This window comes from Artemia sp. Qi Xiang Cuo, chromosome 9 (assembly GCF_049724085.1).
Source record: "Artemia sp. Qi Xiang Cuo chromosome 9, ASM4972408v1, whole genome shotgun sequence".
NCBI lineage: Eukaryota > Metazoa > Arthropoda > Branchiopoda > Anostraca > Artemiidae > Artemia > Artemia sp. Qi Xiang Cuo.
The window spans coordinates 28,528,699-28,542,059 of NC_142802.1; the positions used below are offsets into that span (position 1 = coordinate 28,528,699).

Consider the following 13,361-nt stretch of genomic DNA (forward strand, 5'->3'; position numbering starts at 1 on the left):
TAGGTTTGCCAACTGGACACATTTTATGTCTAAAGGACAAACTACTATGTGCTTGGATATAACGACATAAAAGGGCAAAAAAAGTGACACATTTTAGAAATTACGGCCAACATTTCCTAATTTGATATAAATTTGGTAAAAAAAAAATGTCACTTTTCACGAGCGATTTTTCTTGTTGTTGTTTTTTCTACTTTTTTATTTATTTTTTAGCATCCAGGTTTTTTTTAGAGATGTCTCAAATAAAGGATTTTCTCCAAAGTAAGGGATTTACAAGTTTATATGGTTTAGTGCTTTTACACTTAAAAATGCATGGTTTTGTGCTCTAGAGGTGGTTTTAGGAAGCGGGCAGAAGGGGCACCTGCTCCAGGTGCAGAAATTTTAGGAGCACACATTTGCAAGTAAACAATCCAACGGTTATAATCATTTTGTAATTTTTCAAATTTTATTTGGTTGAAAAAAAATGGAATATGCCGTTGGCAAAATCTTATCAATAAATGAAATTCTTGTAAAAATTTGGCTGAAAAACAAATCAATCAAACTTAGGTGGTTCTATGAAGGGGGCAGAGGGGGCACATGCTCCAGGTGCAGAAATTTTAGGAGCACACATTTGCAAGTAAACAATCCAACGGTTATAATAATTTTTTAATTTCCAAATTTGGTTGGTTGAAAAAAATGGAATATGCAGTTGGCAAAATCTTATCAATAAATGAAATTTTTGTAAAAATTTGGCTGAAAAATAAATAAATCAAACTTATTTTGTGCAAAAAGTTTTTTTGATTAATTTCTTTTCGGTTTATATTGGCATAGTCTTTTTCAGGGAGAAAGACTGAGCTTCTTCTGAAGTTAAGCAAGCAACCATCCCTTCCCATAAAAACCTTAAATAGTCCCTGGGCATAACTTACAACCTTTGCCCCTAATCTGTGGGGTTTGTTTCAACCCCAAAAGCCTTGTTATATGATATTTAGACTATGTTGAACAGAATGGCTATCTTAAAATTTCTATTAGACGCATTTCGGGACAATACGACGTGTGTGTAGGGGGAGGGGGTAGCTGCCCTCTGATCACTTTTGCTTCTTAAAAAGAGCACTAGAGCGTCTGATTACGAATCCAATGAGCCCCCTTCGAAGTTTATATGACCACACTTTCTATAAAAACTCCAGGGCATAATTCTAAAACCCTTTCTATAATGTCCCCAGGGCATAACATACAACCCTTGCCCTGAGGGCTGGGGGGATTTGTTATACTAAAAGACATAATTTCCAGAACTTTCTGATAGGCTGAATAAAATCGCTATATCAAAATTTTGATTGGAAGTGTTTGGGGAAATGATAGGCGCGGAGGGGGGCATTTGCCCTCTGATCCCTTTTGACTAATAAAAAAGGCACTAGTCCTCAATTTCCATTCGAATGAACCCTTTTTGAACCTTCTACTAAAAAAATTTCTATAAAAATCGTATATGCCCCGAGGGCAAAACTTAAAACCCTTGTCCTGAGGGCTATGGGGAGAGGGTTGTCATCCTCAAAGACATAATTTCCAGACCTTTCAACTACGTTGAACAAAATGACCATATTAAAATGTTGATCGGAAATGTTTGGTGAAATGATGGGCGTGGGGGGGGGGCGATTCTACCACCGATTACTTTTGACTATAAAAAAGGCGAATAACCATCTTGATTTTCGATCGAGAGAGTCCTTTTTTAAATGTTTGCGACAAAACATTCTATAAAAACATTATATTCCCCCACGGCATAACGTACAACCTTAGCCCTGAGGGCTGTGGGGGTTTGTCATACTAAAAAACATAATTTTCGGATCTTCAACTACGTTCAACAAAATGGCTATATCAAAATGTTGATCGGAAGGGTTTAGGCAAATAATGGGCGTGGGGGGGGGCGATTCTACCTCCGATTACTTTCGACTATTAAAAAGGCGAATAGCCCTCTTAATTTCCAACCGAAAGAGCCCTTTTTGAAGTTTTTACGACAACACTTTCTATTAGACATTATATGGCTTCAGGGCATAACTTACAACCTTGGCCCTGAGGGCTGTGGGGGATCGTCATACTCAAACACATAATTTTCGGATCTTCAACTACGTTTAACAAAATGGCTATATCAAAATGTTGATCGGAAGTGTTTAGGGAAATGATGGGCGTGGGGGGCGGGGCATTCGCCCTCCGATCGCTTTTGACTATTAACAAGGACACTATCCTTCTCAATTCCCAATTGAAAGAGTCCTTTTTGTAATTCCTACGACAACGCTGGCAAAGACCTAATATTCAAAACTTTCAACTACGTTGAACAAAATGTCTATCTCAAAATTTTGATTGGATGTGTTCGGGGAAATCCGTGGAAGGGGTGTTAGTTGCCCTCGAACCACTTTCGGCTATTTAAAAGGGCAAAAACCGTTCCAATTTCCAATCGAATGAGCCCTTTTCAAAGTTTCTACGACAACCCCTTCGATACGAAGTGCCCTGGTCTAAAGAAAAAAAATAAATAAATAACACATTGTGCCAACATCGTTCTTTACTTAGGCAGTACTGTTGCGCTGCCTATGATATTACAGTTCCGTAAACGAACTCTGTGTGATCGCGACTGGAAAGAGTTAGAGAATGTCTATGTAGAGATTCGGGGGAAGAGTGGGCCCAGACCAAAGGCCCCACTCTGGGTACTGTAATTATATAGATTGAAAATTTTTGTATAACTCAAACATTTCAACAAGGTATATCATGCCTACCATGGGCGCCCTTTAAGGGGGGGGGCAAGGGGGTGCCAGCCCCCCCCCCGGGCGGAATGACGGTGTCATATATTTGTTTTAATTTAAAGAGCTTTTTCCACAGAATAAGTTTTAAAAGAAAAGTAAAGCTGTATTAACCTAAAACTGGGCAGGAATAAAGTCAAATAATCTTCCAAGCCCAAAACTACCATAAATCATTGTTAAAATATTAACGAAACTCAAAACGAACAGAAAATATTGTAAATGGACAAGCCAAATTCAAAACGAGCAAAAATTAACATTACTAGGGAATTAACATGCCTTCTCAAGAGTTTTTTTCTTATTTAAGTAAAAAAAAGTGAAAACATTTAAACATATTTTGTTTTAGTAAAGCGCAAATTATTTTATAGTCTTGAGAAGCCATGGAGGTTATCGCCCCTACTAATGGTAATTTTTGCTCGTTTCGAGTCTGACTTTGATATTTATTCTAATATATGCTCATTTTGAGTTTTATTTATTTATTGGTAGGGATTTGTGGTAGTTTTACGCTTGGATGATTACTTTACTTCATTTCAGCCCATTTTTGGCTTAATGGAGCTCTTTACTTTTATTTGAAAAACTTGTTTAGTAAGAAAAGTTTTTTTAGATGAATTTGTGTTAGTTTTTTATTGGAAAAGTCATTTTAATGAAAAAAAAATATTTTATATCTTTTCGTTTTTTTCTATAAGAATCCATAGTTTGGCATAATTGTAAGGGTTTGACATGCCCAATATCCCTAAAGACATAGTTGCTGGACTGTTCTACTATGCTGAACAAAATAGTTGTCTCAAAATTTCGACTAGATGTTTTTTGGAAATAAATCGGCTTGAGAGACGGCTGAATGCCCTCCAATCTCTTTTTTACTCTTAAAAAGGACGCTAGAACTTATAATTTTGAATCGAATTGGCTTCTTTAAATGTTTCAATGATAGTTCTAGCTATTATAGAGTGGTGATGCCTATGATATTGCTTATATGTTTCTTGAAAACCTGCATGTATACAGTTTTTTCGTTTAATTGGAACACCCCCTAAACACCTCCTGTAAGTCTCACCTTAATACTCTTAGCGTTATTAGTTACAGTAACTCTAGTTGTAGTACTAAAAGTATACACATAGTGCCTTCTGGCTAGTTGAAAATCCCCCACAACTTACTCCTAAAGATCTAACTTAATAATATAAGTTGTTCTTAAGATATTGCTTTGTCACCTTTTTGAAAGTCCACATGGTCATAGTTTGTTTTGATTTAGTTCAACGTCCACCTAAATATTTTCTATATTTGATTACTGAAGATATTGTTATATTCTCTTTGGACTATTTCCTACAAAATTGGTATCTCACAATCTCGATCGAATGTGTTTGGGGAAAAGAGGACATCAGGGAGGGGGGGACTATTTTCTCTCCATCACGCTTGACTCTTAAAATGGATTATTTGAAAAAAAACTACGTTTTCTAAAGAGTTAAAGAGGCTGAGTCACAAGTTCGAACCTGCAAACGTACAGGGATTAGGAGGTACAGTTGGGGGGCTGCCGCCCCCAAACCCCCGCTTTCGCAGCCTTTAAATAAAAAAAACAAGTTTTTTAAACTGAAAGTAAGGAGCGACATTAAAACTTAAAACGAACAGAAATTATTCCGTATATGAAAGGGGCTGTGCCCTCCTCAACGCCTCGATCTTTACGCTAAATTTTGACTTTCTCACAACTCTTTTTCTTAAACAATAAAAACTTTAGCGTAAAGAGCGAGGCGTTGAGGAGGGCACAGTCCCTTTCATATACGGAATAATTTCTGTTCGTTTGAAGTTTTGATGTTGCTCCTTACTTTCAGTTTAAAAAACTTGTTTTTTTTTATTTAAAGGCTACAAAAGTGGGTGGTTTGGGGGGCGGCAGCCACCCAACTGCACCTCCTAATCCCTGTACGTTTTAAGGTTCAAACTTGTGACTCAACCTCTTTAACTCTTTAGAAAACGTAGTTTTTTTCAAATAATTTCTGTACATTTTTGTACAGTTTATTACTTATTATTGCTTGAATTACTATCAGCTGATCGTGTCAGAGGTTAAAGTTGGGGGGCTGCCGCCCCCAAACTCCCCTCTCTTCAAAGCTCTTACGTTAAGGCTTTTAATATTCCTGAACACTCAAATCAAATGCACAGTAAAATTTTCTTTTTTCAACTTGTCTTCGAGCATGCGGGTACACGGCATGTTATGAAAGCAGTGGAGACTTACCTGTAACCTGAAGGCCGACTGTGATATTCTTTTGGAGACGCCTGTTGAGCCGAAGGATTTAATAGATTGGATTTAAAAAAGAAACTGAGTTTCTTTTTTAAACTTTAAATCCAATATAAAAAAATTTTCCTCTGACGGGGAATCGAATCCAGGTCTTCCGCCTGACAGCCAGGAGTAGCGACCACTGTACCACAGAGACACTGCTTATATTTTTTTAAGTCTCTGCAGTCTATTTTTGATGCAGGCGAATACCCACAAAACTTGATATTTGGTTCTTGGAAAACAGAGAAAGAGTGATCGGATTGAGCTGAAATTTTTAGGATAAGCTCCCAGGCCCCAGGAAAGCTTATCCTCTAAATTTCAGCCCGATCGGACAACGTTAAAGGGCGGCTGTGCTGGGAAAAATTAACATGGGCTCTTATAGGAAAACGAGGTTTTTCGTAAATGTAAATTCGGGTGAAAATTTTTTCGGTCTGAAAATATAAAAAGGCCCTAACAGATCGAATTCCGCCTTGAATGAGCCCTCTTTCATCCAGATCCGTTGCCAACTGTAGCCTGTAGGCGTGGCTAATAAAAAAAAAAAGAGAAATGAACATTAAGTGGCTATGTCTGTTTTTTTTGGAAAACAGGGAAGGAGTGATCGGATTGAGCTGAAATTTCGAGGATAAGCTCCAAGGCCCGAGGAAAGCTTAACCTCTAAATTTCAGCCCGATCGGACAACGTTAAAGGGGGGCTGTGGTGGGAGGGTCGAAACTTCCGGCCCCCTTTTACCCATGAAGGTAAAGTCGGAGGGGGGTGAAATTTTGCACGTTTCTTACTTTGAGCTTGGGCTACAAAATACGATCACCGCCGTCTCTCTGCGACCTCTAGGACCGGAAATCGCTTAACATTGTGGTGGGTCGCCTCTTTAAAGAGGCACAAGTGTGCCTCCTTGAACTAGAACTATGCATTTCCAATGAAATGAGCCTCCTCTAAAGTTCACAAGACCACCTCTTAATAAAAACCTTACACCCCCCCAGGGAATAACTTAAAACCCTTACGCCCATACTCTGGGGGGTTGTGTCAACCTCAAAGGCCGTGTTGTAAAACCTTTGGACTATTTTTGAACAAATGGCTATCTTAAAATTTATATCGGATGCTTTTGGGAAAAATATGACGTGGGGTTGGGTTATAGCTGCCCTCCAATAAATTTGACTCTTAAAAATGGCTCTTCAAATTCCAATTTCCAATCCAATGGCCCTCTGTGAAGTTTATACGACCACCGTTTTCATAAAAACCTTAAATTCCATCGGGGCATACCTTACAACCCTTGCCCTGAGGACTGTGAGGGGGTTCTCATCCTCAAAGACAAAAGACATAATTACTGGACTTTTAAAGTACGACAAACAAAATGGCTATCTAAAAAATTATGATTGAATGTCTTTGGGGAAATGATTTGTGTACGGGGGGGGGGGGAGCTGGTTGACCTCCAATCACTTTTGACTGCTAAAAAGGCCAATAGAACTTCTGCTTACCAATCAAATGAGCCCCCTCTGAGGTTTGTATGACCGCCATTTCTATAAAAAGGGCATAACTCCCCAGGGCATAACTTACAACCCTTGCTCTGAGGGTTGTGGGGGGAGGGTCATTCTCAAAGTCATAATTTCCGGACCTTTAAACTACGCTGAAAAAAATGGCTATCTCAAAATTTTGATCGGATGTGTTTGAGGAAGTGATTGACGGGGGGGGGAGCTGGTTGCCCTCCATGAGCTCTTTTTGAAGTTTTTATGACATTTCTTTCTATAAAAAGTGCCCTGGTCTAAAAAAACAAAGCAATATATTGTGCCCACATCGCTCTTTACTTAGGCTCTTTATGATATTTTATCTTGAGGCCGATTAGACCAGGTAATCCCCCCCTAAACTTCAGCCTATGGGTGCCCATGATGTCTACCCTTGTACTAAAATGTACATGCGTAACTTTTGTTTTAAATGGGATTTTCCATAATTTGGCTCCCTTGCTTTTGAGGTTGCACGGATCATGTTGCGGTTTGAAAGAAAATTATCATTCTAACGAAATCTTACAACCGCTCTGATTAAAACCGCCATTTTCGATATTTCAATCTGATGGCACATGGTGCTGTGACGCATCCGGGGTACAAAGGATGTTGAACGGCGGGATGTTTGCCCTCTGATCGAGTTTGGCCTCCAAAAAAGACGCCAGAATTTTTAATTTCACGCCATTTGTACTATTCTTAACTTCGTTGGATCGTCCGTCCTATGTATTTAGGCTGGTAAAAAGAATGCACAGGAGAATCGTCACTCTTTACTAAGTTACCGCTCGTTGAAGATGATTTTCCATTTTGTTTTCTGCCATATATCTTTTTGTCAGATGCTATCAATAACCTCCTAGTAAAGACGACCGAGGGAGGTGTATTACTCAAGCATAATAGGTTAATTTTCTGTTACTAGCTTGTTGCATTATTATTATTATTATTTATTTTTATCTGATATAATGGAGAACCTTGAATGTACAGCTTATAAACTATAAGTCGACCTTTCATTGCTACTTAGATGCTTGTCTTTCAAAATGATCTCATGTTTGAAAGAGGCGACATTCTGATTCTCATTTCTCATGGGGCAGTGTCAGATCCATGTCACTTGCATCTCATAGCCACATGACTCTGATCCTCTGATCCAGTCTGATCCAGGTGTATCCTGGATTCTGACAGTTCTGTATTAAATTAATTAAAAAAACTTTTTCCACAAAATAAGTTTTTCAAAGAAAAGTAAAGAACTCCATTAAACAAAAAATGAGCAAAAATAAAATCAAATAACCTACCACAAATCAGCATCGATAAATAAATGAAACCCAAAACGAACAGAAATTAAAATAAATAACCGAGTCAAACTCGAAACGAGCAGAAATTTACATAAGTTGGGCGCAAAACCCCTATGCCTTCCCAAGGCCAGAACAAAATTTGCACTTTACTGAAAAAATACAAATGAATGTCGGTTTAATATACATATACTGATATTTAGTAATCAAAATGTTAAAATTATTTGATTTATTAAAGTTATAAAAGTAAAAATATTTATATTTTTTCAGTAAAGTGCAAATTTTGTTCTGGCCTTGGGAAGGCATAGGGGTTTTGCGCCCAACTTATGTTAATTTCTGCTCGTTTTGAGTTTGACTATTTCAACTATTAAAAAGGGCATTAGCCCTTTGAATTCCCAATCAAATGGGCCCCTTTTGAAGTTTCTATGACAACGCCTTCTATAAAAACCTTATATATCCCAGGACATAACTTAAAACCCATGTCCTGAGGGTTGTTGGGGAGGGTCCTCCTCAAAAACGTAGTTTGTATCTGGAAATCAACAACGCTGAACAAAATGGCTATCTCAAAATTTGTATTGGATGTGTTTGGGTGAATGATGGGCCTGGGGGGGCTAGTTCCAATCACTTTCAACTATTAAAAAGGGCACTAGCCGTTTGAATTTCCAATCAAATGAGCCTTTCTAGAAGTTTCTACGACAACGCCTTCTATAAAAACCTTATATGCCCCCAGGGCATAACTTAAAACCCTTGCCCCGAGGGTTGTGGGGGAGTGTCCTCCTCAAAAAGATATTTTCTATTTGGAAATGAATTGTGCTGAACAAAATGGCTGTCTCAAAATTTTGATTGGATGTGTTTGGCGGAATGATGGGGGTTGGGGGGGCTAGTTTCCCTCCAATCACTTTCGACTGTTAAAAAGGGCACTAGCCGTTTAAATTTCCAATAAAATGAGCCTTTTTAGAAGTTTCTACGACAACGCCTTCTATAAAAACCTTACATGCCCCCTGGGCATAACTTACAACCCTTGCCCTGTGGGTTGTGGGGCAGTGTCCTCCTCAAAAATATATTTTCTCTCAGGAAATCAACTACGCTGAACAAAATGGCTATCTGAAAATTTTCATTGGATGTGTTGTGGGGAATGTTGGGCGTGGGTGGTGGGGGCTTAGTTGCCCTCCAATTACTTTTGACTATTAAAAAGGGCACTAGCCACTCCAATTTGTAATCGAATGAGCCCTTTTCGAAGTTTCTACGACGACTCCTTCGATACGAAGTGCCTAGGTATGGAGAAAAAAAAACAACAAAAAACAACACATTGTGCTGACATCGTTCTTTACTTAGGCAGCGCTAGCGCGCTGCCTATGATTAGGCATATGTTGCCGTACTTTACCTTAAAACCTGTTAAGTAGAAGTTCCCAGGCGTTGAGAGCGGTGAGTTACCTAGGCGTTTACAAAGGGTGAGGAGGGGATTTTGGATCCCTGCCATCATCTCAAAATCTAGAGATGTTCACGATTTTCCACGTGATTGCTATTTTGTCCTAACTCCTTGCGTTTTCTTTTCAATCCCCCCCCCTCCCACCTCAAAAAACATGTGTGCACTTTCCTGTACGTCAACTCTAACTCTATAAAGTTTTGTGTCCGCATGTATATTTGCAGTTTCACCCTCCAAATTTTTATTTTTTTTTTTTTATTTTAGAACTGTTGGAAGCGCAGTGTCGTGCTACTTGCTCCAATGGTGGAAGGTGTATCAACGGAAAATGTGTCTGTAAACCAGGTTATACTGGAGAAAACTGCGCTGAGGGTAAGGATAACTTTTAGATTTATAATCCAATGAAGACATACGTAGAGCTTTCCTCCCCTTGGGTGACCATACATTGTAAAGTGTTGTTACAGATGAAAAGTTTAAAACTTCTCAGAAGAAAAAGAATATGGAACAAAAATCTTGGAAGCTTGCTCCTCCACAGCGAAAGAATTTTGTGGGTAATCTTGATCATATTCACTAGCCTATATACGACGGTTTGAAACAGATTCGTTTGGACAATGCAGCGTTTCGATGGAATTTATTTTCTTTTCATTTAGATAACAACTTGACATAAAATGAGTCGAACTTCTCCTAAGATGTCATGTTTGTCTAAAAGTCTTATTAAACCTTGTTCAGACCTTTGTTTCTTCTTTATTTTCCACTAAGGGTGTTTTTGTCACTTCCTCTTTTGTATTTGGCTTCTTAGATGTTTGTTTTTTCTTTTATTTTTTCGTTGCATTGATTGAAATCTAGTTTATTTTACTTAATCTATTTAATTTATGCAATCATTTTTTCAACTATTTATTTTTTTCTTGCGGTTTGGTGATATATTCTCCTTAGTAATGCTCCTTTTTTCCTTTCTTTTTTTTCTCCATGCTCCGTTCTTCATTTTTCTTCCTTTTTTTATGCTTAAATTACTCGTATGTATTCCCTCTCCTTTACCGACCAAAGAGCCTTTATGATTAGGTGATTAGAAGCCTGTAAGTTCATTCGCATGGCGCCAGAGACGTTTGTTTCAACGTCACTTTTTATTTATAGTTGAAAAAAAACTTGTTTTTCAAAAACGTTGCTCTTTCTGATGCTAAGGATATCCCTAATCTAATCGATAAGAAGTTTTTTTCTAATTCAGAAATGCAGCAAAATTACATTCGGGAAACATTCGTAGTTGGCTTGAAAAAATCATGACTTGGGCGCAATGTTCCACAGTATCAAACAGTTCGTGGTAACGAACTGTAAGGAGCGACCCGGCTCAATAGTAACCGAAACCCTAGGAAACGGGATTTTGATACCTATAGATACATCAAAAGAATCATATTTTAATGCTGATTTCAAATATATAAGTTTCATCAAGTTTATTCCTACCCATCAAAAATTAGGTGCCTGAGAAAATTTGGCTGATTTTCGAAAAAAGGGGAAAATACCCCCTAAAAGCTATAAAACCGTAATGAAAATCATACCATCAGATTCAGCATATCAGAGAAAACTGCTGTAGAATTTTCAAGCTCCTATCTACAAAATTTGCATTTTTTGCCAGAAGAAAGATCACGGATGCGTGTTTATTTGTTTTGTTGTTTTTTTTTCCCGGGGTGATCGTATCGACCTAGTGGTCATAGAATATCGGGGAAGGCTCATTGGAACGGAAATTAAAAGTTCTAGTGCTCTTTTTAAGTGACCCAAAAAATGGAGGACAACTAGGCCCCCTCCCACGCTCATTTTTTTCCCAAATTCACCCGATCAAAATTTTGAGATAGCCATTTTGTTTAGCATGGTCGAAAAAATGATAACTATGTCTTTTAGGATGACTCGGGGAAGGTGTGAAAGTTATGAACTTTACCCAATATTAACATATAGTATTGGTTATTGGGAAGTATACAGACGTTTTCAGGGGGGGGTTCTGGTAGTGGGGGTGGGGGTGGGTCGGGGGTTATGCGGGAGGATCTTTTCATGGGGGAAGGAACATTGCTATGAAGAAGTCGCTGGATTTCCCAGAATTATTTTAAAAAAAGATCAAAAATTAAATAAATAAAAAACAATTTTTTCAACTGAAAGTAAGGAGCAACATCAAAACTTAAAACGAACAGAAAATATTACGTATATGATTGGGTTCACTCCCTAGTCAATACCTCGCTCTTTAAGCCAAAGAGTTTTTAGTACTTTCATAAGAGCTATTTATTCTAATTAACGGCCTTTATGATTAAGGGGTCATTTTTAAGGAATTGGAACAAAATCTGAACTTCAGCGTAAAGAGCAAGGTATTGACTAGGGGGCGAACCCCCTAATATACGTATTAAAAACATATGAATTTAGCGTTACGTAAGTTAATTCATAAGTTGCGTATACTTATTACTAATAAAAATGTTCGTAAATAAAATTAAACAAGTTTCGAGAAAGCAATTTAACCAAATAAAAGTAAAATTAATATGCAATTTTTTTTTATTTTTCCTGCACGGTGAGCCAAAATCAAAACCTGCATTAATTCAAAAACATTCAAAAATTAAATAAAAAAACAAATTTTTTTAACTGAAAGTAAGGAGCGTCGTTAAAACTTTAAACGAACAGAAATTATTCCGTATATGAAAGGGGCTGTTCCCTCCTCAACGCCTCGCTCTTTACGCTAAAGTTTGACTTTCTCACAACTCTATTTTTTTTAAACAATAAAAAACTTTAGCATAAAGAGCGAGGCGTTGAGGAGGGAACAGCTCTTTCATATACAGAATAATTTCTATTTGTTTTAAGTTTTAACGTCGCTCCTTACTGTCAGTTAAAAAACTTTTTTTTTTATTTAATATATACAAAGATCGGTCATTTTGATGAATAAACCTGGGGACCGAATACTTAAATGAACTCAAAAGAACGGAATTCCGTCCTTTGAACGGAACTTCTGTTTTCAAATTAAACAATTTTTATTCTTAATCAGGAGCCAAATTTAAACTTCTTTTTAAATTCGACTCGTTTGATTTTACACGCATGCCTCGGCTGTAGCTCAACTTCAATGAGTTCAAAGAGCGGAAAACATAATTTTAGAAATATCGAAACATAAGCAAGGGATTTACATTGCAGGCAAGGACGTACGCAGGGGGGTTATCTGGGCCCCCCCCCCCCGAAATGACATGATTTATCCTCATAATTTTCTGATATTTCTCACAGAATCAGGGATTTGAGGGATTTGCCCCCCCCCCCCCCAAAAAAATGGATTCCTGCACACGTGCCTGATTACAGGCTATACTTTATTGGAAACCTTTCCATCGGGGGGCGGGCAAATAAATAGGTCAAAGGCTACACTTGGGACAAGGTACGTTGGAAGTTGCTAACGTCTAGGATAATTTTGAAACTAAACTGTACATTTTATTTCTAATGACGCTTTCTAAATATATTCATTAGTTCTAATATTTATAACGATTATTTTTTGTAGCAATTTGTTCAGAGCCTTGTCAAAATGGTGGACGTTGTATTGGCCCGGACAGATGTGCTTGTGTATATGGTTTCACGGGTAGAAAATGTGAAGCAGGTTCGTATTTTTTAATACATATATTCTTTTAATATGTGACCTATTCTTTTACCATGTTTTATTTAGCGCATTTTAAAATATTCAAAAACAATCATATGCTTGTATGCTGCACTTCTATAAGCCTGGGTGCATCCGAAAATGTGGTCTCTAGGGGGAGAGAGGAATCTAGAATTTCTGTCTGGGTGGGTGGAAGTTCTCTCATCCTACGAAATATCAGCACCACAACCCGCATTTTCCTCACTCGGTAGGTGTGCCTTTGCTCATAAGCCTAAAGGCCTTGTTTAACTTTTTGCAACAGCTATTTCTAGTAAGGACATCTATCTTATCTAGCAAGGGCATCTAGACTTATCAATACTTATAACTTGATTCTAGAAAACAAAACAAAATTGTTCTTGAATATGAAATTAGAAAAATATGGTTAATCACGCTTCAAGTATTGTAGTCTATACCTGCAAAAAAATTATGACACATGATTTGAGTAAATGTATTCTATTTAGCCTACATTGTTAAAATTCAAATTGCAACCATTTTTTGTCACGATAATGAATGCA

General features: G+C 37.6%; 1 protein-coding gene across 1 annotated transcript in view; it reads left to right on the forward strand.

Annotated features, from left to right (window-relative positions):
• LOC148948529 (fibrillin-1-like) overlaps positions 1-13,361 on the forward strand; it is a 200,967-nt gene that overhangs the window by 52,561 nt on the left and 135,045 nt on the right. The window contains exons 5-6 of the mRNA XM_089094443.1: positions 9,477-9,581; positions 12,715-12,810. Coding sequence (XP_088950569.1) covers positions 9,477-9,581; positions 12,715-12,810 — 201 coding nt within the window. The remainder of the gene's footprint in view (positions 1-9,476; positions 9,582-12,714; positions 12,811-13,361) is intronic.